General features: G+C 40.6%; 1 protein-coding gene across 2 annotated transcripts in view; it reads left to right on the forward strand.

Annotated features, from left to right (window-relative positions):
* The window catches only part of ak5 (adenylate kinase 5), a 107,634-nt gene that overhangs the window by 35,840 nt on the left and 45,376 nt on the right, over positions 1–26,418 (forward strand). For both annotated transcript variants that reach the window (XM_074688262.1, XM_074688261.1), the window contains exons 6-7: positions 7,226–7,417; positions 18,910–19,000. In XM_074688262.1, coding sequence (XP_074544363.1) covers positions 7,226–7,417; positions 18,910–19,000 — 283 coding nt within the window. The remainder of the gene's footprint in view (positions 1–7,225; positions 7,418–18,909; positions 19,001–26,418) is intronic.

A 26,418-nucleotide genomic window follows, 5' to 3' on the forward strand; every position in this document is an offset into this window, starting at 1 on the left:
GGTCCATAAGAAAATAGATGATGACAGCTTGTCCATCATTCTCCAGTTCAGCCAGTCTCCACCTCCACAGGGTCCAGGACTGAGCTTCTTCAGTCATACTCCATCTGTCTCCTGGATCCTGTCTGCTCACAGCAGGTGAAGTTCTTCCAATGTGGTGTTGGTGTCTGATGTTAACTCCATTAGCCATGTCTGTGAATAGCATGATGCTACTCTGCCCTCTGGTATTCCCTCTGTTGCTGGGGTTAGCACAGCTAGCTCGTCCATTTTATTAGAGATAGAGGTTACGTTCCCAATAACGATGGATGGAAGGACAGATCCATGTCGTCACTTCTTAGCTCACACCTGTGAACCAGCATGTCATCCTCACCTCCTTCTCCTCACCTTGTGGGAAGACATCAGGCCTTGCACCAGTTAGCATTGGTATGCTACATGCTGCTAACAGCTGAGTTTTACTAAGTAGTAAAAATATCACTGAAGCCACAAAAAGTTTGGTCCACTCCAAATACAAAGATTACGAAAAAGAGACGAAAAAATGACAAGAAACAGACAAAGAAGAGAGAGCTGCTGCAAAAGGCAGCTATAGCCAACAGGGCGGTGCCTAGCAGTAATGCCAAATAGAATCCAGACAGGGTGAGACAAGACACTTATGTGAAGTGGAGGGCTGTTGTCACACCCTAAATTCAATGTGTGACACTCATTCATCAGCTTTGTATTAAATCAGTCATAACAAGAGCTGAAAAAGCTATTCTGTCTCAGTTTGGACTTTGTGTTTTTTCATATAGAGCACTTTGAAATTGAACAATGAAATGTTTTTATTTGATGTAAGTGATTAGCTTTGATTACAAAAGAATAATACAGCTACGACATTTCCACAAAGTATAAATAGAAGAATGTGTTAAATTATCTCCTCTACTGAGAATTGAAAGCTTTGCTACATAAAGAAAGTAATGGCAGATCTTTTCACCTCACACTCTGCTTTGTGGGGTTAAATCATATTATTAGACTGCAACAAGTCTGGACAATTTAAGCCTTTTTGACACATCTATTTGATTCCTGCATAAAGAGGCAGTCTCATAACCCATAATTCACATGCTGAATTCAGAAAGAGAGAAACAGATAATATTCCCTTTTTTTTTTTTTAAATCTTTTTGTGTGAAAGCGAACAAAATTGAACATACTCTTGAAGCTCAAAGTTTTGCTCTGAGGAGCTTTGGTCTATAATATTTATCGAGCTATTCAGCAAGTTCACAGGCTTCTTAAGTGACTCTATTCCCCTTTAAGCGTTTTTCAGTTACTAAAAGATTCAAAGCTTTTTATTTGACACTATATTTTCTGTATCCCCAGTTTGAGCTCTGCTAGTGATCCTCTGTGGACCGACAGCATCATTTTTTATGATTCTGCCTCAACCCATGCTGCTACTTTGCCCTTTACAACATCACAGCAGCCATTTATGAGCAGCTCCCGTGGGTCGCCTTTATGGGTCCTTTATAGCCTTCCAGAGAGACTGCCTATCATCTTCCCTTCAAGCCTTTTTACCTCTCCTCTCATCGGCTGTGGAGCTGTCAGTGTATGTGTTCATCCCTGTCAATCCTCTTGCGTGGGTGTCTGAATCCATAAAACACACATCCATATTTGAATTTTGCAGAGTGATCAATCATTTTAAAGCTTGTTGAAGTGGCCGACAAAGCCAGACGTGTACTTGTTGCTGCCATTCAAACGTGATCAGGCTCCAAAACAAGCTTTTGGAGACTATAATCAACCGAAAAATGAGAAAATAGTTTATGATTAAGATGACTGTTGAGTTCCCTGCCTGTGGATGTATTTCCATCTTTTCTTTTTTTGTGTTGTTTTTGTAAGCAGATGTTCACTTTTACATTTTATTTCATCCAAAGTTTATAAAAAGTTTGAAATCTTCAAAAATTATGAGGGATCCATATTTTAACACCGATATTTGCTAATACAACTTTAAAGCTTAATGATCAGTGAACTTATTTTTTGGGGGTCTTTGTGTGAAACAAATCAGCAAAACAGAGATTGCTGCTCTGTACTATGCTGCACTTTGTTTTTTGTTCCTCTCTAATGTCGCAGAGAGGAAATATTGTGCTTGGAGATAAATTAATAACTTGCATATTGCAAGTTCTGAGCATTCGTCTCCCTCCGCCTGAAGATTTCCTGGAAGCTTCAGGGGGAGTTGCAGAGACAGTAATGTTATGTAATTGCAGTTGGAGCAGCTTACAAAGCTCTCATTGCTTTTTATTTCGTTATCTGTTCAGAACCACAGAGAAACTTTACCACCAGAAAAAACTGAGGGAAGTGTGAAGGTGACATTTACAAAAGTCCGCACAGGTTAAAGCTGAAGACAAAGGTTCACACTTGATGGGTATCATGGGTGACAGCCTGGTCTGGTCACTTCGGGACAGTCCACCTTAACGTTGGAGTCATGTATTGATAAGACAGACTTCTATAAATCCTGATATACCCACTGTGTTCATGTATGTCCAGACAGAAATAAAGCTGCTCTCCTCTCCATTTGAACAAGTAAGACAAATGTAATTCAGACCTCTCTGTGACGTCTGTTGGACTCCTTGAGTGAAGCGGGGACTGCAGGGTTTATGGAGACAGATGAAGACGCCTGATAGGCAGCGGCTCTATGTGGGTATAAAAAGCTGAGCAGAAAGGAAACAGTGGTTTGGACAGAAGCTCATAATTAACACTTTCTTAGTCACGCTACAAGAGCACACGTATGAATAAGATCTATTTCTGGAGAGTGTGTCATTATAACTACATTTGACATAGCTAGAATTACATTTGTGGGAAATTTTAACTTCTCTATAAAGATCTATAGCACTTTGTCATACTTTAATTTTACCTTGATGTTACTATTTATGTCCTGTTTTTTTCTTTTCTTTTTCGACACTTGCCATTTTTATGCAAGTTATTTGTTGTAATCCTGATGTCTTTTTCATGACATAAAACAAGAAAGAAAGATAGGTCAATACATTGTTGTATCTCCAAGAAAACATCCATATGAGGCCAATGAGGACAGGCTTCTCACTAAAGTATTTTTAAAAAAGGGCTCTAAAAAGTTGCCTGTCTCTGTGACTTAAATAAGATAATGCTCTAATGATCCCCAGAGGGATGCCACAGTTATATCCCCATTAAGACATAATTATGTAAGACACAGTATCAGATTCACAAGCTTTAGCTTTTAAAAGATTTGGATCTTCTGTAGCAACACAGGAAGCCACATTTCACTGCATGAGTTTCTGTTGTCACTTTATTTCCCTCCTTTCTCATCTCATCGAGTGCATGTAGCAGTGTTTGACACAAAGTTAAACTCTAAGTCTTCCTTCTTCAGCACCTTGTTTCAGTACATCTGAACCCTGACCTTTCTGCAGACGACAACAAACCTTCAGCTGTTAGAGAGAAAAGCTACTGTTTGTGATGCAATCCTTGATATTATTTATTTTCACGCTCATTAATAGAGCATCTGCAGCGTACGATTGTCGGTGCTCACTGACGGTACAACCTGAGGAAAAGTAGGGCAGGAGTGTGGTCACCATGGAAACGGAAACTTTGATTTGCTTGACTCTGGATTGAGTTGCTCTGCTTTCATAAACAACACCACTGGAGCTATTTTTAGCCCTGCTAGAGCAGACACATGGAGACTCTGGAGTGTTTAAGACCGAGGAAAACAAACAGCAGTGAGTGAATGAAGTGAAGAAAGGCTGAAAAAAAAGGAAAAGTTTGGCTGATACGGGAGAAATAAGGGAAAAAATTAACACTTAATATCTATAAACTGACTAGAAATTCCTTTTATTTTAGGAACAGTGAGGAGAAATGTGAGTATTTTGTGATATCTAGCTGTCAGATTGAGAACTAAAACCCTCGAATGCTCACCCCTCCCATCGGTGGCCTTGGAGGACAAGAGGCTCCATGTTGCATCATAGGTCTTATCCTCCATTTTCGAAATTTTTACCTTCAAAAATTTTGGCAGTGTTTTTTTTTTCACAACAAAAATACATGCTGTGGTTATCAGTTCTCCAAACACATGTAGACTGGGCTCTGAATATTCAAACAAAACCATGACATTGATCAATTTTTACAGTCAAATATTCACATTTTGCAAACTTGCCACCTTGATAGTCTGCAGTTGGTCTTTTTCATGTACTACTATGAAGTTTTAAAATAGGAATAAATGCTTGGTTCTGTAATTAAAATTCAAAGTTAATATCTCTGAAACTGATTAATATACAAATGCCAAACTCAGACTTTCACTTTTTCTCTCTGATGTTGACTCACTGGTTTAAACTATGCTAAGCTCAGGAGAGCCAGGAATAAGCCATTAATGAACAACGTGATTTTTAAAAAAATCAGTCAGGTTTCTGATAAATGCTTAATCTTTGAAAATCCCAAGAAGCTAAAAGACCAAAACTCTTCCTGAAATACTCAGAGCAAACATCAGACTGCTGAGTTACCCTGAGGTCACTGAGCAGTCTCTCTGTGTCTCAGACTCACTGAAGTGTCTCAAATGAAGCCCAGTGATTCAGGCAGTCAGTCTGCATTTCTGCTGCTGCTGCTGCTGCTTGACCTTTCCCTGTTTGTTCACCATCATCTCTGTGGCAGCTGACGATGAAGGCGTGCCGTAGTAAACAAATCATTTCCTGATTGCAGTAATTCAGGCTCCACCAGACATCTTGACACTGAACTTGAAAGTTTGGAGGTTAAAAATCCTGTTCTGTTCCTCTTCCCAATTCATGTGTCATCCAAGACTTTTGTTAAAAAGAAATGTCAGTCCTGAAGGGAATGGTAGAAGCTTGGATATGGTTGATGTTGATTCTTGCCTCTGAAGTATTTGTAAAGTATGAGAACATATATGGAGTATTAAAGGAGACAGGAGTGCTGTTTAATTAATATCAGCACAGCTGTGCAGACATCATCACAGCTGTACAGTATGATATTGGCAAAAGAGTTGTTGAACATTTAGGGCCAATCCCAATTGTCATTCTTACCCCTTCCCCTTTGTTTTACCCCTACGTCTACCCCTCCCCCTTGGCCTTTTGTATTAAGGGCCAAGGGGAAGGGGTTCATCCTCTTGAGTACTCACCAATACCAAGTATCTATACCACTGATACTTTTGATACATAAAATTTCAATTAACAATGAGATAGATTTCAACAAAGACAGCACAGTCTCTCTGCTGTTAAGTTCAAAATAAAACTCAAATAAATCTCTTTGAGTTTACAATTTGTTTTTTTAATAAATTAATAAAGTTCAAAACAAAAATAATAACTATCAGATTTTAGCAATTCTCTAAAGTAAACTGAAGTGCAAAACAAAACAGTTTAACTGTTAACTCTCCCTGGTCCATTCATGTTATCTGAACAGGACCTGATATACGTTTGTTCTGGTGTCATACTGCAGCAATGTCGCACCAACTACTGATGAGGAGGACTTACTCTTCAATTTTTCTTTTACTCTGAGTATTGGCTACAGGTATCAGCAGCCTTACAAGTACCCTGGACTTTGAAATAAGGCTGGTATTGGCCAGATACGGTTACCTGGTATCGGTACTGGCCCATCCCTACTAAAAAGCTCAGACTTAAAAAATATAAAGCATCATTTTTTTAGACCTGAAAAGCATCGAAATCAGTGCATTAATGCTAACAACACTAGTGTTAATATCTTAAAAATACATAAAAACTATGAGTGGGAGAAAAAACTGAATATAGATATATCAGGTTTTTTTGTTTGACAATATCAAAATCCTGATTCTTTGTCAAAAAATCTCCTTTTCAAATTCAAATTTTCCATTTCAGTCTGTGTTTATAAACTGGATTTCAGCAGATGGTGAAATGTTTGTTGAAATGTTGTGAAATATGGCTCCTGATATAGTCTGTAGACATTATCATCATCGTTTAACTTTTTCCCATGGTCTGGTGTTATAAAGCAAACTAAAAATCTCAAAAATGGTAAATATCAAAGAAAGAATTACAATTTAAATGGAATTGTCACCCCCAAACAAAGTAATAGAATCTAATCGCCAGACTTGCATATCGTCCCAGCCCTAATAATTACTGCGTTGAAAATCTTTCCATAGCAACAATCGATACAAACTATTTTTGGTACCACAAAGTGAGTTTTCCAATTCTACCTGTTTAAATTACTGTTTTAAAGTCTTTCAGGTCATCCTTTTGGTTTCCAGGGTAAAAAACTATCTGTGCAGCTCATGAAACAGCAGATGAAAGAAATTATCCCCTTGCTGTGAACAGAGCTGGCCATCAGGCAGCTATAAGGCTGTTATTTTTTTACAGATTTAAAAGAGATGTTTTTGTAAATAAGCGCGTTCAGCTGACACATAAGACAAACTTTACATTCACCATCAGTCCATAAGTCTGTGTTTACAGCTCCCTAATGGCCAATAAGAAATACAAACCATGAAAGCAGCAGTTAAATCATCTGTAAACATTCACAGCCTGTATTATCAATACCAGGCTGTTGAGATTTGACTTATGTAAGAGAAAAGGTGTTGAAACACAGCACGCGCTTATATAGGAATAATCAGTGACAAGATATATTCACACCTGCTAATGATCTGAGGGCATGTTGAGTCCTAAGACATCGTATTACACTCCATCACCAGCTCCTCTTCACGTTTGATCCCAAAATAGAAAACTGCCGTCACTGTCACAGAAAGGCTGTCCGTGTGATCGCAGCTAAAATGTCATTTACTGTAGTTTCTGTCACCTGAGAATCTGACTTTTACTTTGCTGCGATCAACTTCAATCTTGTTCTTTTCTGTATTTCACAGACAGCGAGTCGACCAAAACAAAGGCAGTGTGTGTGTGTGTGTGTGTGTGTGTGTGTGTCTGTGTGTGAGGGAGAGTGTGCGGCAAGTTATAATATTGTTATCTATTGTGAGGGAGAGTCCAGTGTCTTGACTCATAATCTGACCTGTGGAGCAGCCACAGTCAATGCTTAAGGTTTGTAAAGATAATTTAATCTGCTAACAGTCAGGTGTTGAATGGCTGCTAAAAAGGAAAAGTCCACAGAGAGCGAAAACCTTTATTCTTGTGTGAATAGCAACTGTGACACTGTGACCTCAGAGTACTGAATCAGAAATGAGACTAACTGGACATGTCATGAGCGTCACCTCTGAATGAACCCCAGTCTCTGTGGTCCGAGCTCGGCTGTAATATTTCACACATGTTCTACCCCCTGGCAGATCTGCACTCCTGACCTGGTTGTGTTCCTGGCCTGCACCAACCATCGCTTGAAGGAGAGGCTGCAAAAACGAGCCGAGCAGCAGGGACGGCCGGACGACAACCCCAAGGCCATTGACCGCCGTCTGACCAACTTCAAGCAAAACACCATTCCTCTGGTCAAGTACTTCCAGGAGAGGGGCCTTATTGTCACGGTAAGCCCTGTGAAATCATCAAAGAGCATGTTCACTGAAATTAAAGCTCTGCTCTGCACTGTATGAGCCACTTCCCCTGGTGTCCTCTGAGGCAGGACTAATTGTGTATTAACTATTAAGACTGAAAATTAGGTTGTTTCGAGGTGTGTCCAGTTAGAGCTTGTTAGAGCTTGGTACCTAAATAGTAGCAGCATCAAGATGATATGTTTTTATCAAGAATAATCCACTATGAGTGCACACAAGCCCCAATGACCACCATTTATTTGCTCATGGATGAAACTTAGCCTGTGGTGAGCAGTCGGTGTGAACAGCAAGAATGAGCAAATTGATTTCTCTGATGACACACATGCCATAAAGCAACTGTCAACTCACTGCTTCACACAGACAGCATTAGTGCCAGGCAGAGGTTGCGCTAGATATTCTAATTGTCCGTCATTTTGATTGATAGGGTCATAAAAACTCTGTCATAATGAGCAACAATCCGTCAATTAAAGAAGATCGATGTCGATACTCATGAATTACATATTTTAGCAGGTCATCACAAAAGTGACTCAAATACAACTTATAACATTAATTATGTAGGGCAATTAAATTGTGTATGGGCCTAAAGAGAAAATAATTGACAAATAATAGAAAATATGAACAATGATACCGACCCTGCTGTCTAGAACTTTGTAAAGCAAAAAAAAAGAAAGCACTCTCACAAAAGGCGACTTTTGTAATTAAACAGAAAAAACTCAGAACAGTTTCACACTAAAGTTAAAGTCAAGTTTTTTGTCAGCTTCTTTTGTATTCTGGTTTGCCTGAGCTCAAACTTTTCTCCTAGGCCACATGGATTAAAGTAGATGCGCATTTTGGCGTAATCAAGGTCATCAAACCTGAGAGCGGTAGAGGAGATCAGCATCAAGTTATGCGTCTTTGCCTCGGACGGCCGACTTCTCTGTTTTGATTTTATGGAGGCCCCGTAAAGCCCAGTTCTGCTGCTACACTACAGACTGGGATGACCACTGCTACTTTAGTGAGCGTTTTAAAGTCTGGGAAGATTTCACCCTGTGGAGTAATAAAAAGTTGGCGCTTCCTAGAAAGACGGGTTTCCCTATCCTGCCAGAGCCCGCTTGGGAGGAAATCCTGGAGCATGTGGTCCCGATGTATGGAAGAGGCTCAGGTCTCAGAGTCGCAGCAGTCACCGATGCGCCCCAATGCATCAACTCCATAGATCTTAAGCTGGCTACCAGCAACAACCCGTGGCAACAACATGACAACATAATACCTAATTAAATATGTATGTTCGCCACCAACTGGACAGAGGGTTGACTGTAGACACTGTAGGCCGTTTAGGGGCTGTTTACTCAACAAAAGTTTTGGCGTGAAACGCAAAAGTTTTGCTGCATTTCGGCCTCGTGTTTACACGGTAATGGTGTTTTAGCCGACCTAAAATGCGTACTTTTGAAAACGGCCTGTGTAAACAGTAAGCCAGCGTTTTTAACGGGAATGCTGATGTCACACTCCGCTTCACGTGAGCGCGACCGTTGTAATGATTTTCGCAGACTACCGTTTTGTGCTTGTGCTGCTGAATCTGCTGAATCTGCTGACTATCTTTCAACAAAATGTGCATTCACCAATACACCAGATAATCAGCTCAACTCTACTTTGGTGGAGAAAGCGAACCCCCAGACAAGACAGTTGTAGCACCACCTACAGGCCTGGCATGCTTACTACAGCGTTTTCAGTGTTAACGTAGATTTTTTTCACTGCGTTTTAGTGTTTTCAGATGAAACAATATTGTGTAAACGGGGCCTGTATGTGATTAGTAAATGGTTGCATGTGACAATGAAAGCGATGGACTGGATCGCTCTCGGGTTTCCTGATCTGTCAAAATGACGGGCAACCTTCAGATTTTTCTGTCATTACTCAAAAAACTCAGTCAAAGAAGGAGACTAATTGCTCAAAGAGACCTTTGGTGCCAGGTTAAATAGAAAGAAAGATTAGTGGAGGTGGAGAGGAGAGGAAGAGAACTGTAAAGAGGTAGGTGCGTTTGTGTCATTTTGGCGCCCCCTGTGGACAAAATGAGTTTGAAAAGAAAGAACAAGGGATTGTAAAACACAGACAGAAATCAATATTTTTATCAATCTGAAATTCTACAGTTGAGTGTTGTTTCACAGTTTAACTCCTACAGCATCCCGTAGAGTGATAGCTTGATAACATTTCTGCTCTCCAACACTGGAGATTAAGCCTCTTTGACAACAATCTTAAGCCAGTGAACCAATCTCTTCCTCCAAGCAATAACAGAGCAGAAGTTACTCTATATTCCCTTTGCTGTGAGCAAAATGACACCACGCTGAGACTCAGACAGATCAATGAGACTCCCATTGGAGGAGTGGGCAGTCACTTCTTCGAGCCGCAAGACGGATCGCCTTATTAGCACCTGCCTCTGAAATACCAAGGGTGTCCTAATGTCTCCTCCTCATCAAACCACACAGTATAATGAATATCCCAGTTGTCTCTAATTAACACTTGGTAATCTGATGTAGCAGCGACAGCCTGTGTTTCAACTCACACAGTAATGAGGAGCCTCCTCCACTCTGTCTTTGCTCTCCTTCTGCTCAGGAGTTAAGAGCGATGTGGAAAAGAAAATAAGGTTTATCAAATCTGAAGCCATGCCTTTGAGTTTATCTACATAATCAGGCAAACACTTTAGTTCTGCTGCATGAAGCCAGTCTCAGTGTTTTATGATTTATTTATTAAAAAAACAGGATCTTGATCTCTCTCCATCCATCTTGTTGTGGCAGATAAAAACTCTCCTTACACTGCTGACCTTCTAACTCCTGACACATGAGGTGTACTTCTTACCAACAGTATGTGACTAACTGGGGTCATAAACAGCCCTTAGATGACTTACTACTGAGGGTTTGCTGTCGAGATCTCACCATGACATCTGCCTTTTTTTGATTTAAGGAGAAGTAAAATCAAGTTTAGTGTTTAGTAAAATGATCCTCTTTAATTAAACATCTTCCACTGTACATTTAACACACTGTGCCTCTGTTGGGGATGATTTGGAGAATTAAATCCTGAGCTCATATAAAAATGGAGGTAATGTTTCTGCAGTGTGAATCTCTACACACACCCCTGTGTTCCCCGTGGTGCTGATTTAATGAAGACACACGCAGCGAACAGATTTAGTTCTCGGTCTGTAGTTTTTGCTGTAAAATTAAAGCTCTGGGTAATAATTATGTAACTTGTTATGCAACTTTGAAACTTCTTTAACAAGTTAATTTTTCTTTTTTTAGAGGCAGCAGAAGTGTTTTAGTTTTTGGTCTGAGCATTGGCTTGACTCTGATGAGCTGCAGGGTGTTCATTAATTCCTGACGATACACAGCTCCAGTAAAACAGTCTTTTCTCAGATTTAAGTTTAAAGAGGGGGTATCATGTTTATTTTTAAACATAATATCGTCCCTCTGGTACTGCCTTTATAACTTTACATGATTCTCAGCTCAAGATTCTTGTTTTTCTTACACTGGTGTTTTAGAAAGCCCTTATTTCAGCCCTTCCCTTTTGGTTGGCCAGCCCTGTGGAGGCCTGTTTGGGGGCAGAGCTATTGGCAGCCCTCAGTGTTTGAGACCCAGCCCTCCAACAAACCTTTTTGAGCAGTTTACAGACAGATTCAGGGATTTCTACAACATATGAACACATAACATTTTGAAGATATACTCACTTTCAGTATGCACATCCAGCATTATTACTTCATCCTTGTGTAAAATAAAGAAAAAATGCCTGACAAAATCATTTTTAGCTCTTTGTCCTCTGCTAAAATCTCACCCTCCAACCTTACAAAATCCAGGTTTGATACCTACACAGCTCACGGCAAGAAAAGGAAATGACTTTCACCAAGTTGAATTGAATTTGGAGCCCATTCAGACATCTATCTTTGACAGCAACCTTGATATTGTGATGCCGAGTGATGTTGAGTGGAGAGCCACTTCAGCAAGGACACATTTATGTACGGCAGGTAGGGATTTGGGCATGCTTGTCTCTGCCAAGTTGGGTTGCCAGGTCTGGTGACATGTATCCTTCACAGTACTTATGAACGAGGCTTTAATCGGTATTAGTGTGATAAATCAGGGGATAACAGGGAGAAATTACAAATTGTGATTACAGCCAGAGAACCAGTTAAAAAGGCTGGGTTGTGCTTCCTGCACAAAAATGACGCACAGAAATGAGATGCACAGAATCAACAAGAGAGCGGCTCATGTGGCTTTTATACTTTTCAACACTCCACACACTCCCAAACTGTAGGGGTCACTGTATCGCAAACACAGGTCTACCATGATAATAAACCAGAGAAGAAGAAGTCGTTTACACCATTTGGAACATTTTTCCACCAATTCCTCTTTTCTGCCATGTGGTGCCGCAATTGCACAACAGGGTTGTTCTTCACATGGTTATCATGGCTGTGGTTCCATTACACTTTTTCGCGAAATAAAAGCGATATTTCTGAAGTTTCGATAAAGAACAATTTCGCCTTGCCTGTGTTTCCATTACGACCAGAATTGCACACAACTTGAGTAAAGTGAAACCTAATTTCCGTCTGGACGCTGCACTCATGATGATGCCAATTCTTGAACATTCGTGTTTTTATACACTGCTCAAACTGTCGGCCGTGATCACGCTAACTTAAAACAGGCAGGAACAAAACACTGAATGAAAATCATCATGTCCAGCCCACATACTCTCACTCACGCACACAGACCTCCGCCCCTGCCTCCTGCTGCTCTCTGGACCACTCACAGCCGTCCTGCCAGAGTCCGTTTGTGTGGCAGTGGACACATACAAGGAGGTGAGGGAGGTGCGTTGTTATGACCATGTGACATATTTTGCAAAATAGGTGCTTCCATTGCACTTTTGCGAGAAAATTCTATATTGAAACTTCTGAAAAACCACCTCATAAGAGCATAAAAACTTTTATCAAAATTTGAGAGGTTTTTCCAAAATCTGGCGTTTCTAGTTCCATTTTTTTATTGCAATTTTTATTTTTTGCATAATTCTATGTGTAATGGAAACACAGCTACTGTGTGATCAACCATAAAGATGCCAGTATTTTTTTTTACTCTGGACACCGGGCGCCTGTTTGTCCTTGTGTCTCCCTGCTGAAGTTAGAAATTTTCAGAGGTGAACGTTACAGAAATTTTCCCCTTGTAAAGGATAGCATGAGGTGGGAGGCTGCTAAAATGACGTCATTCATCCACATGAAGCCATATGACCTCGCAGAAGAGTCAAGTATGACCCAAGTTAAATACCCTGAGTCTGACCAGACTTCAAAATATCTCAATGTTTTTCAAGTTGTACTCAAGGTTTGGTCACATCACTGGTGCAGGATCAGGCCTCTTTAAAGACTTTATCATTTTGAGAGTCTGTTTTCTACTGTGCTTTATTTCCTTTAAGACTTAGGGTCATGTTTGTCAACTTCTCACGTCTACAATAAATCACCAAAACCAATGTTTAAGGCTCTGAAAGCAGTCCAAGATTTCTGGGGTTTTATCGTTTGGTAAAACTCCAGGGGGTATAACCAATTTTCTCTCCTGTTTAGACCTGTGAATGAAAGAAGACTTCAGTCCCCCTTCAGGGGATTTGAACACTCAGAGAGCCCATCAGTAGATGGTGTCTCCTGTGAATTGCTGTCACCGCTCTGTTTGTGGTGCTGCAGCGTCAACAGGCATTCACAGCCACTCTCAAACACACCGAGTTACTCTGCGGGTGCCTTCTGCATTGTCAGATCGTTGCGATCACACAGGCCAGACACCATGGAAAAACAGAAGTTTACACACTCTGGAGTGCTCTTCACAAAGAACCTTGAGAGAAATGATGGTCACGCTGAACTCTTTGAGTTAAAAAAAAAACAACAACAACAAAAGAAGAAAGAAAAAAAAACATATTTGAGTAAGGGCTTCTGTTTCTGAACACCTGCAGAGTAAGGTCAATTTTACTTTAAGTTTCATTCATGTGAGTTTGTCAGTGTGATCTGAATCTTTACATTTTGCATGCTTAAATTTTCTTTATGAGTGAGTCTACTACCAGAACAAACTAATTACGTGGCATCCTTCTTTGAATTAACACCACCCATGTGTAGAGAGACATGTTGAACACATGGCTCATGGTGTAAACCTTTCCCTTGGGAGATGGATTTATTCTTTCTGCCATTAAAGGATAGAAACTTAAACCTGTTGAAGGGATTTTCAGCCCCCTGTGTGTGTTAATGCTCAGTACACTATGGGTACAGGTTCCAGGTCCAGAGCTAATGCTATTGCTACCATGGGATTTCTATCAATTGTTCGGGTTGTCTTTGTAAAAGTCTCTGTATTAAGAGTCAACACAAAGCACACTGAGAAATTTTAAACAGCCAAACAGTCTCAGTAAGAGGTGCCCAGAAAGTGAGGTCATGGGTCCGGTAAGTGCCAAAAAACTGCTGTGGGTGGACACAGGCCCTTAAGACCCTTAAACATCCACCTCTCAACTCCCAACAGCTTTTCATTTCAAGAGCTCTTTTAAGGGCAAAGATGTCTTGTGAATAACTCATGGCTCCTTTCAAGATCTAATTTTAACTTTCTGGGCAAATTCTCAGACAACATGTTCTAAAGAGAAAGAGTGACATTTTCTTTCTTAACACTAGCCTTTTAAATTAAATATTCACTGTTTCTGAAAAGAGAAGTCATGTGACCGTGAGCAAGAATTTGTCATAATTCCTATGATTAACAGTGTCCATAAAGTCACTTTACCATTTACAAAATATATTACAAAAGCAAATAAGATATTCCAATCAGATTTGTTCTGTGCACTCAGTAGTTGTCAACATACTTATTTGTGTATTTCAGGGGTCTGGTTGTTAAGAACAGGGACTGTTAAATGAACCCTTAAAGAATGGCTATTCCTCAAGAAAAGTTACAGTGTGTGTCATTGTTTGTTGAAACAGAACCAGATATGCAGACTCAGTGAAACTATAGAACAAAATGTGGAAAAGATCCACCGTCATGTCTGTCAGTTCATGCATGGCCCAAGAAATTTACTTTACTTTCAGCCAGGTGTGTGTTTGTTTTGGAATTAAATGGACAACAAGTTAACACTGTCAGTTTGTTAGTAGTTTAGCTCTTTATATTTAGCCCAGCTGGTAGCCCAGTGCTCCAAGACATGTCTGTAATGTGTAACGTTAGTAAATCCTGGTTAGTTATGTCCTGCCAGTCATCTACCAAGCAGAGCTAACGTAACCTCACTCTTCATTTATTGTTAGACTCTCAAGTTTTAACAGATCACTGCGGAATAACTGCTGACTGTGGATTTTATTGGACACTATCACAAACAGTTTAGCCCCTGTGTTATACAGTGATACGGCCTGAGCTAAAGGCTATTTAGCCAAAATTAATCACAGAAATCGCTTTCAGCAAAGAAAAACACAGATCTCTTTGTTTTATCTCTTATCACTGCTCAACTTTGTCAGCCGGTGTGGTGTTGTCATAGAGACTTTGATGGGCCATAAATTAATTTGGTCCTGGTTGACCCAAACTGTAAGCCAACTAGTAACAATTTAAAATAAATGTAACCAGCAATATTGGTGCTGATGTCTCATTTCAAGTATTGTAGTGTAGTATTAAGGTCAGGCTTAAAAATCCTCACAGCCCCTTTAAATTAGTTTAAAAAAAACTTTAATATATTATCCTCATTTTGTGACAATTTTCACATTTGTCTGTCCATTTGCTTCTGTAATTTTTTTTTTTTTTGGAGACTTTATGGATACCCTGTAAATACAGCTGCAGTTTTAGATTTACACAAGATCACACAAGATCACTTGTTCAACCAAGTGTCTTAAAGATGAATCCATAACTTTCAAAAACTTTGAACAGACTTTGATGTCATACTAACAGTATATCATCACTTTAAATGTCAGGTACAATAAATTTTTCTATGAAACACTACAATTAGTCATTCCACTCATTCATTACCTGTTGATTCTGGGTGTCAGTAAGTTTTTACGTTCTGTTTCTGACATTTGAAGATCACACTCTGCTCAGTCGATTCATAAAACCTAAAAACTAAAGCCCAGCTTCATCTGAGACATGATGGCAGGACTTCTGTCTGAGACGTGACCATTATGATGATGAGGGTGTGTATTTTCATTCTAGGTGACTCAGCCTCTCTTAAACACACACTGATAGACCCGCGCACACACACCTTGACAATAAAGCCTAAGCGGAAATTGCAGCAGGCAAAGATAATTGTTTGTTGTGGCCTCTACTGAAGTCGTGTTTTCTTTCTAGGAAAGTGGACTGGCTCTAATTAAATATTCCCAGAGAGAGTTGAGCTTCAGCTTCCTGCTGCGAGATGCCACTCAGATATAAACAAACAAAAGACACCTCGACCTGCCTCTGTGGGCATCTTATCTCTGCATGGTTGTTTACAAAGTATTCCTTAATTATTCCTGAAATATAAATGAAATGGTGGTGTTATGAATCATTAGTTCAAATTGGGACAAAGGTCTTTGAATTTCAGTACATCCCCAAACTAAACAACGTGATTTGTCTTGGCTCAGTGTCTATGAAGGAAAATAAATAGAGAGCAGGATTATGTGGATTGGTATCCAGACAGGGTGAGGACCTGAATGCAGTTGGTGCTTGTCTCACCCACACCCTTAAACAAACAAGTGTCTCAACTTTTAACCATGAGACTATTAAACATTAAACATCCCAGCTTCTTTAAATACAAGGCTTTTATTTGCATCCTACAGAAATGGCACCACAGTCTCTTGAATGTAGCCCAACGTTTGTCTCAGTCATCCATCAACCCTGACAAACGTCCCAAATAGATTTTTGTTACATCCCCATACTTTGTCTCAGGCCTTCAACAACAAAACACAATAACAAGCCACTGACAGCATCCACAAATCACAGCAGAGTGCCGTACAGAGACCAATAACCAGCAGAGATATTTGACAGCCTGGGACTGTGAAGTGGGTGGAAATGTGTGTTTTGTGACTTTATGAGTATAGATATCTGCAGAGACGTGTAGCTTCATGTGGCGTCTATAAATCTTCTTACCTCCATGTCTTGTGAAAGACTTAAAACCAACATGTTCTGTCAGCTCAAACTCTCAAAGATCTTGACAGAAGTTGGTCCAGATGAAACAGATAACACCAAAAGCAGCAAACACCCTCCTGACTGAAAATCAAAGTCATAAGAAGATGCAGCTCTTAGCATCCTCCAAGCCTTAGACTCTCTCTGCGACTGCTCTTCCTCCTTTCATCTGCGTCTTTGAAATCTCTGGGTGTCACATGAGGGCTTTTACCTGCTCTACGGTGCTAGTGGACTTAATGGAGGCGGGCTCTTTCTTTTCTCTATATTGTTGATATGTTAGCACATGAAAAATAAGACTTTTCTAACTTAAACTTCAGGCACTACTAAAACAAGATTTCTCATGCTTTTGAATTTTTCCTTCCTTGTTCAGGATTTGTTGTTACTTCTGCTAATTTGTGCACACACCAGGGATGGATTAATGCACAGGCTCACCCAGGCTGGAGCTTAGGGGCCCCACATGTGCAGGGGCCCTAGGCCTCAGGGGCTTGATTTGTGGCCTATGTGATCCCTGCCTGATTCTTTCTCAGCTATTCAAAACAACTAGAAACATTTAACATTATCTATCTAAATAAATGATTTTAATTATTCCTATTTTATCAATTATTTTTTAATCAAAGAAAAAAATGTATCATTTAAGTTTTTTGGTTTGACTGTTTGTTAATTTGCTGTTATTTATGCATAATGTGCATGTATTTTATTTTATTTTAATCAAAGCTAAAAAAAAAAAAGTTATTAAATGTTTTTCTGTTGACTTTGTTTACTGGCAATTTACTGCAAACAAAAATAAGTATTTATACTGTCTTCAAGAGGTCTGTTGTTTACACAATGTGGCAAGTTACCAGTTGGGCTTGTTTTGGGTTGTTTCCCTGATGCTGATCACTTATTTCTATTGCGAGATCTGGCAGCATTGTCTGGAGCGTGTGCCCGTGCTGGCGTAGCATGAACTACGAGAGGGGGGCCTTCAGAAGGAATAGCCTAGGGGCCCATGGCTACCTAAATCCTCCTCTGGTGCTAACTCACTGCATTCTCCATCAGGGGCACTTGCCTTGTTGTCATTCTTTATTTATTGTTCCTGCTTTTCCCAACTCTGTACAACTTCTGTACAGGCCTTATCCACCTGCTAAGGAAACTGCTAGATCTGCTCGAATATAAAAGGGCCCTTGCCTTTTCAAGAAACTGGATTATATCACAGTGATAATAGGACAATCATAGAAAGAGTTATAATTCTCTGTCCTCTGCACAAAGAGCCACGGACACTGAGTCCTCCAGACATAGGAAGATCCGTTCTACTCAAGTTACAGCTCATAATCTGTCCTTGTGAAATGACGCTTCTCTCATAAGTGTCTTTTTGTGGAGCATAAAATGATTATGCAGCTTCTTTATTATGCTTGGGAAAAATTTGGGTACACTAAGATGCTGCAGTGACATCAGGACTGTTCCTGCTCATGTCGCTGCGTGCTGAGAGGTCTGAGTGCTGTCTGCAGAGCTCCATGGGGGAATCCTCAGTTTAAAGCCCCTCTGCTTCAGGCATGCAGGCAGTCTCTCAGGGCCCTGGGGTGCTCAAGAAACTCTCCCATTAAGCAGACGGTAGACACTTGTCACTTTTTGGGCTGCTACCATGGAAACGGCAAGAGGAAACTGGTTTTTGGTGATCCTCTATATCTCCTTACCGCAACCTGAGGAGGACATGTGATTTTTACCCCATGAGATGTAAGGGGATAGTAGAAGAGGACAATTTATTGTACATTAAGTGTCTGTGTGTGCTGTAATGAGTTGGATGGAGGTCGGTGCATTCAGTCTTCTTGTGGCTTTGGGGAAATAAACAGTCATAAAGTCTTTTCATCCTGTAAATACTTTTTTTAACACACAACCAGGATGCCTTTAAGCTGCTCATCACTGATCCAGATGAGAGCAGAGGGAAGACCAAAGAGCAGATTAGAGAGGAGGTGAAGTCAGTTTCAATCAGTTTCTCGCTCTCTCCCAAAGCAGATTCTTCATGCTCAATTTGCATGTACTGTACGTGCGAAGAGAAACAGCCGGCCTCTGAATAATCTGAGCTATTGATACAGAAGGGAGGGTAATTACTCTGGTGCCATCAAAGCTTCTGGTGTGTGTTGGATGTAAAAATGACCAGTGTGTGTGTGTGGTTCATGGTGTCAGACCTCATTTTTGTTTGTTGTGATAATGAGTCTCATTCCTGATGTCATGGTGAATTAACAGAGAGACAAGCATGGACGTTTTGTTTGTAATGTTACAGCTTCAGGTCGTGACTGTGATGTTCCTCTTTCTTTTTAATTGTTTACTGAGGTCAAAAAATTGACTGATGAATTTTAAAGGAACAGAATGTCAAAAATGCATTTTTGACTCTCTTTACAGCTGGATGCGGACAGGGATGAGGAAGAGGTCTTTTGTGACATCAGCATGACTCTGGACAACAAGCTGTTTCCCTCCACAGAGCCAGCAGCAGGTGAGATAATGCTTTTATTTTGAAATATAACTAAAGAGAAGTGTTTGGATGGTTGTACCACACCAAAACAAGCTTTAATTCTTCTTTTTAATAGATTAATATTTCCTAATGTGCTAAAAACAGAAGGCTACACTGAGGTTATGACCTGTCTGGCTCAAGTAAAGAAGAAGAATTTCTTCTTAGGCTAGAAAAAGTACAGACTCCATTATAGGCTATAATTAAGGTTGGGTGTGTGTGTGTGTGTGTGTGTGTGTGTGTGTGTGTGTGTGTGTGTGTGTGTATGTGTGTGTGTGTGTGTGTGTGTGTGTGTGTGTGTGTGTGTGTGTGTGTGTGTGTGTGTGTGTGTGTGTGTGTGTGTGTGTGTGTGTGCTTTAAACTGTAGCAGAGGGTGTACTATACAGTAGCTCTGTGTCTAATTGGAGAGGCGTGGTATCCCATGGGGTTAATTGCTCCATGTGAAAAGTGTAAAATGACTTCTCCAAAATGGTCCGCATTCACAAGAAAAAGAACAGCATCACCCAGCAGCTCCATGGTTACCCTCAGTTGACATGGTAACCAGTGAGGCAGAAGTTGCCATTCTTTGAGAATCACACAAAACCATTGAGGGTAGAGTCAGTCTTTGATCAGTTAGATGATGTTTGTTATGTGAAGTCAGATAATTCACAGATTTCAGCACGCGTCAGACATATTTACATCTTTGAATGTCAGTTTGACAGATTAGATCAGCTGGCTCTGTGCAGGTATTTCTGCACTCCTGATTTACAACAGAGCTGAGGAGATACGCTTTTTGTTTTTGTTTTGATTTTTTCATCTTAATTGGGAGCAGGCATTATTTTAATTTAGCTGTACTGTGGGTGGGTGGAGCTTGCAGATGTTGCATAAGAGGTTTTTAAAATGAACCAATCAAGGAATCTATCCAAGGTTTAAAATCAACATCCAACACTGTAACATTAAAAACATGTTTCAATTCAGATCAACATTACAGATGTATAAATGTCAATGGAAAAGGCAGACACACATCAACACAAAGGTATGAATTGAGTATAGCATTAGTTCAGCCAGGCTTGGTTGACAGAACATCAGCTGCTCGAAACACCAGCCCCTGTCAGCCGTCTGCTGACTTTTAAACTGTTACATGCTGTGTCTGATTTTACCAGTGTCCTGTTTTGTCGCTGATGCTCACTCTGTTCTATACCCCTGGTAGTCTTTGCTGATGCTCCCCCTGCCTTGGCTTGGTTGTTAGGCGCCGCCCTGTTGGCTATGGCTGCCTTTTGCAGCATCTCTCTCTTCTTTGTCCCTTTCTTGTTTTTTTGTCTCTTTTTCTTTATCTTTGTATTTGGAGTGGATCATTACTTTGTATGTCTCGTTTGTTGGTCGTGGACACCAAACTTTTTGTGGCTTCAGTGATATTTTTACTACTTTTTCCCCTGTGTTTGTCTGGAGATCCTACGTGTAACCTTGACTGCATTGTTTACACGTGAACACAGTTGTTAGCAGCCTGTAGCATGTCAGTGCTAACTGGTGTACTAAGGGAGTGAGGATGACGTGCTGGTTCTCAGGTGTGAGCTAAGAAGTGACAACATGGACCTGTCCTTCCATCCATCGTTATTTGGAACGTAAGATCTATCTCCAATAAGATGGACAAGCTAGCCGTGCCAACCCAAGAGGAGGAATACCAGAGGGCAGAGTAGCATCATGCTATTCACAGACATGGCTAACGGAGCTATCATCAGACACCAACACCATGTTGGAAGAGCTTCACCTGCTGTGAGCAGACAGGATCTAAGAGACAGAGATGGAGCATGACTGATGAAGCTCAGTCCTGGACCCTGTGGAGGTGGAGGCTGGTTGAACTGGAGAATGATGGACAAGCTGTCATCATCTATTTTCTTATGGACCTTTCTGCACTTTTTATACACTTTCTTACTTTTGTTTTCTTGATTGCTGCTGTGACTTCAATTTCGGCGTACTTGTTACAGTGACAACAAAGTTCCATTCTATTTCTATTCTGTTCTATTCTATTCTATTCTATTCTATTCTATTCTATTCTATTCTATTCTATCCTATTCATGAATGAATGAAAACAAAATCAACAAGAAGTGTGCTTTCCCCACCTCAAGCTTTGGCAATCAGGCAGGTAGGCATGTGGAAGAACAGAGAGTTCCCTGAACAGAGCCATACTGTCAAATTCAACTTCTACATATTTGACATTTAGTTTTCTTAGGAGAGGTAAAAATCCTCAGTCTGAAATTCATTCACTGTTTTCTGACATTATTGAAAGTTTTCTGGTCTATAATAAAGATGTAGTTTCAGAGGTTGTTCTGAACTATGCTCATTATAAAGCTCTTTCAAAACAACTTGTTTGTTAAGCTTTATAAATAAACCCGCCTTAGCTGGTTTTATGTTCCTGCCTCATCACATTGTGCCACACAGCTTGCAGCACAGCAGGCGGCTGCGTAGGAATAAAGGAACACATCATATGTACTGTTAAGTAGAGAAAGCCAATGTCTTTAAAAAATGTGTTGGTTAAGTTTAAGAAAAAAGAAGAGAACATTCTGGAGCATGTGTCTTAACATTTTCACTGAGGAGGAAACACAGACCTCCGTGTCAGGAGGTGCCGAATCATCAAGAGAGGCCATATGGCATCTCAGAGACATCCTGGAGGAGAAAATATGTTTATCTGAAAAAAAAGATCCCCTCTGTGGTGTTGCAGTTTATAAGCAGACTAAAAGAGGGCACAGCCTGAATGTGGCATCATTATATCATGACGCTATAACCCTCAGACCATCCACAAAAAAGCAGCTTCTCTGCAGAAGATGGACTCACAATGACAGAGGACAAGCACATAATACTGAGGCTCACATCACACACATCCTTGACATTGAAATTGCTTTTCATTACTTGACAGCTGCCTGACACCCTTCTGTCACACTTGAGAGCAGTCCCATTTACAACAGGATGCTGATATTTCAAAACACAGGTACATACAACTTGAGTTACACTGAAGCTGAGAAATCAAGAATAACACACAAACAGGAAGGGAATTATTCCTCTCAACGTTAAGATGTTTTTAATGAAAATCACTGCATACTCCTCTGAAGATGATCTTGCGTGAGGCTTAGAAAGCAGAAAGCTTCCTGACAGGAATACATTGACATACAGCGGCCATGTACTCTGAAACCGCCTAAGTGGTGTGAAATTAAAAGAGCTACGTTAATGAGTATTTTTCTCTAACTGTACATATAGGAGAAATTAATAAAATCTGGGTTATTGTTCAGTTGTGTAGCCTATCACATGTTTCCTCTGACCCTATAGCAAAAGTAGAAGGGAGCAGATGAGCAGTGAGAGCCAGTTCATCACTGGAGGTTAAGTAGGCAGTTTCCTTCATAAGTGTTGTGATAAGTTGGGTTCTCGACCCCTCAGAGAGGCTTAACAGTAACCTCGGGTGTCTCAGAGTCACCGCTCTTCATGTCAGCTCCCGCCATCTACCGTAACCACCAGCTGAGTTAGGCTGAATGCCCAACCTGCTCCCTACATCCTCGTTTTTATGAGGGATAAGAGGAAAGGGGGGACAATGGAGGGGAAGAGTCTGTAAAGAGACCCTCATCAGGTTATTCAGCATGCTCTCATACACACACTCATGGCTGATCTGTCCTTCTGCCACCAAAAGCTGTTCAGCTTCTTGAATATAGAATCCTGTGATGTACGAAATGCCAGTTTTGAGGGTTCATGAGAGGAATATGAAGCAAAGGTTGCTATTTATAAAGTCTACATCAGGGGAAGGCAACCTTTTCTATGATTCAAGCCACTTTTAAATACACGTGCACCCAAAGTGCTAATACTTACTTCTTTTATAAAATCATTGACAGTCAATAGGAAAGTCTCCTTGAATGGTTTTCCATGCATAGCTGTGAGGAATGGTCTAACTTCCCTCCATTGCCTGGTTTGTAAAGGTACGGAAAGTTTTGAATGTGTCACTCGGTTTCATGTATTTTGCTAACACTGTTTTCATGTTTGGTCTCAAAAAGACGCTGTGCACTCAGTGTCCTAACATACCACACTTTCATAGCAAAGGGTGCATATCGCTTGATCTTCAGTCATCTCTGGCAATAGATCCATACCATAAACTGTAAAAAAATGGACGTCAAAAAATGCTCCCCCTGGTGGCTGGCTGCAGTATAGGTAAAAAAAATCCATCTCTCCAGTCATTCCAGATGCACTGTGGTCAAACTTTAAAAAGTTATTAACCTGGTAGAAATGCTTCTCACGTCCGGTTGTTGTGCTGATTTGAAGATATTAGTTGGCTGTCTTGTATCCAAGTCCTCTTTTTTTCTGAAAAGTTTCATTTTCATTAGTTATACGAGGTTAAAAACGAGGCTTTATTAACCTGTAACGATGATTGACAGCTGCCATTTTCATTTTTTTTTCCGTGGATTGTAAAATATGTCGGGAGGTAGGGTCAAGAAGTGATTAGACTCTCGAAAGAAAAAACGTAATTATTATTTTTGTCACCCAGCTCCACTCAGATTCTCCCAGAATCCCTCATCGTCTCTACTGCGCAGACTCTGGCTGCAATTGCTGCTATGCCCCACAATGTTAAATGGCGGAGCTACACTGTCCACTCTGTATACAGTCTATGATCCATACTCCCTTGTCCAACTATGCTGGAAAGAAAGACTGAAATTTGGTTTGTTTGCCTTGATAACACAGCTAAATCTCATTTTATTTTATTTAAACTTTATTTAACCAGATAAAAAATGAATGCGATTGGGAGCTGGCACACTGACTTCCCAAGAGATATGCGGTGATGCACTTGCGGACACGTTCCGGCACTTTTAACATCATGATTGAAATTATTAGATAACATTGTTTGTTTAATTTTTACACAGGAACATTTATAATGTGCTTGATTTCTTATGAAGTGTTAAGTAAAATACAACACAATAGTTTTATTATTTATCTTATTTATTTATTTATTTAATTTGTCCTCTGCCTCATTGTGATTATTCTCTGCATGCCAACATAAATAGCCTTCCATGCCCCGGGTCTACACAGTCTTACCTGCACAGTCTCAGGATTCCATCATCCTCTCTCAAAGAAATCAAATGCTGTCTTGAGACTACAGAAATCAGTCATACACAGAGGCAGACAGTGATTTTTGGCAGCAGAGAAGCAAAGAGAAATTGACTCAGAGTCCATCAGCTGCTACTCGAGCCACATTTGTCCCAGAAGAGATGAAACTGCTGCCAATCTCCTCCAGCCTGGCCTCTCAACTCTGTGATTATCTCAGCTGCACATGTGGACTGAGCTGAGCTGCTGCTGACGCCTGCAGCCTGACACCACCGCCCTCCGCAGCAAAACAAAAGTGTCCTTTCTGTCATGCCTTGGCACCTTTTTTTCTGAGGGTCACATCCACCCTGGCATGTTTGCTGACTCTTCACCTGTGGACTGAAAAGAGAATGCAGAAGGGGTTGGTTGTTTTTGGCTGATTTTCTCTGCAAACCTTGTTTATTCTGACACTTTTTGAAATAATTCATCCAAGAAACTCATACAGCTGCCGTCTGAGTGTTTGAAGCTGCTTCCTCAGAGAATCTAACCCAGTTCTCGAATGGAGAATAGGCTCTGGCAGGCAGAGCAGGGATGTGTTATTCACGGCCCATTTCCACCGAGAAGAGGATGAAGATGCTGCGTGTCTGAATCTATAACTGCATCAGCCTTTGCAGCTCCCTGACAGCATGATGCTCAGTTTCAGACAAGTTATTCACATTCTGCATCCCATGTGGAAGTTTGCTGTGGTGTTGCATGCTGTTATATAATAAACTCTTGCCTATCGATCATGAAATATATATGAATGATCTACGTAAGCACATAAACAATCCTGTAACCTGCATGGAAAGCCTTTATTTCTAAACATTCCAGCTTATTTAAGTTGAGCTTTTGCCTTGTGCTGTTTTGCATACACTACCTACACATCCTAAATGTGAACCTTGCTGGCTGATGCAAAGTCATAAAAAAGCTACAGGTTTCATCTACTTTACGAGGTTTAATTGGCAAAAAACAGCACAAAAAAACCTCTTGCACTGATTTGAAGTAGACACACGATGAAATTCAGTGTTTTTCCTAGGGAAACACTCACAGGAGAATGAGTGTTGCATCTTCACAGAGAAAGCACTGGAAGATGTTTCTTGTGTTGGTTTCCCAGCTCTCTGTCCTCTATACGGAGTGTGCGTGTCTGTGTGTGTGTATATGCCAATACATATTTGTGTTTCTGTAAACATGTTTGAGCAGAACTTTGCTGTGTGCGAAAAAGCATGAAAACTAATGTGAGCTCTGCTAAAAAATGAAATCATATCAAGTGTTTTGGTCTAATTTCAGTAAAAAAATGCATTATTAGACTAAATGTGAGCCACATTTTTTCACACATTTTTTGCAGTGAACAGACAATGTACAGACAACTAAATTAGATTAATAACATAAGACCATTTTGTCAGCTCAATTAAAAAAATAAGGTATAGACCTGATTTATGAAAGAGGTAACTATAATTTACTTGTGCTGTGATGTGGCGCTATATGAAAACTGAAATTAACTTAACTTCCAGGGGGGGCGGATAGTAGGGTAAACACTGATACTAAGTTTCAGGAGGGGTGTTGCACTTTTGTAGGGTTTATACTGTCCTTCTGGTACCCCTGCAGTAGCTTTACATTATAACAGCACCATTCATTCATTCGCCTGTGGCGTGAATGCCCGAGGCTGGATGCTGGACTGCTTTGACAAGCCGAGGGGCTGATGCGCGTCACTGTGCTGGAGGAGTAGAGAGTCTGCTCGTTTAAAGATAGAAAGCTCAAAAGAGCACCTAAAGCTGTGGTTTCAAAAGCATGACAGGAGAGTGTGTGAAAGCCTTGGCGATCACAATCAAGGCCTGCTGCCTCTCCCTGGTAATCCACCTCCACTGGCCCTGCCTGGCTGTTCCCTGCAACCTCATCCTCAACCCCCCGACCCATGTTCCCGGGGGTCTCCCTGGGGATAATGAAGGGATTGAGGAAAGAGAGGATCTCAGAGAACTTCCCATGTTTTCCCGGCTCTGCCCCTGCCTGCTCCTTCCTCCTTTCTATCAGGCTCTTCCATCTTTTACAACAAATCTCCACTAAGGAAAACACAGTCGGACTCAGTGACGACCTGTGCAGGCAAATCCAGCTGGAAACGAATATTTACAGAACTTACCTTCAAAACCTGTCTCCTCAGCGACTTTCACCCAAGCCTGCTCCTTTTTTTTCTTGTCTCTGTAGAGTACATGTCGTATCTTATAACTCTGGATGTTGACACATCACACCGATTAAACCCCGCTGGGGTTGGAGTCGGAGCAGGTGGCGGGAGCGTCACATGTCATCAAATCAATGACGTCGTGGAGGAATGTCAT

The sequence above is a fragment of the Halichoeres trimaculatus genome, unplaced genomic scaffold (assembly GCF_033239565.1).
Source record: "Halichoeres trimaculatus isolate MK-OKI-2021-1 unplaced genomic scaffold, fHalTri1.1 fHalTri1_scaffold_15, whole genome shotgun sequence".
NCBI classification, from domain to species: Eukaryota; Metazoa; Chordata; class Actinopteri; order Labriformes; family Labridae; genus Halichoeres; species Halichoeres trimaculatus.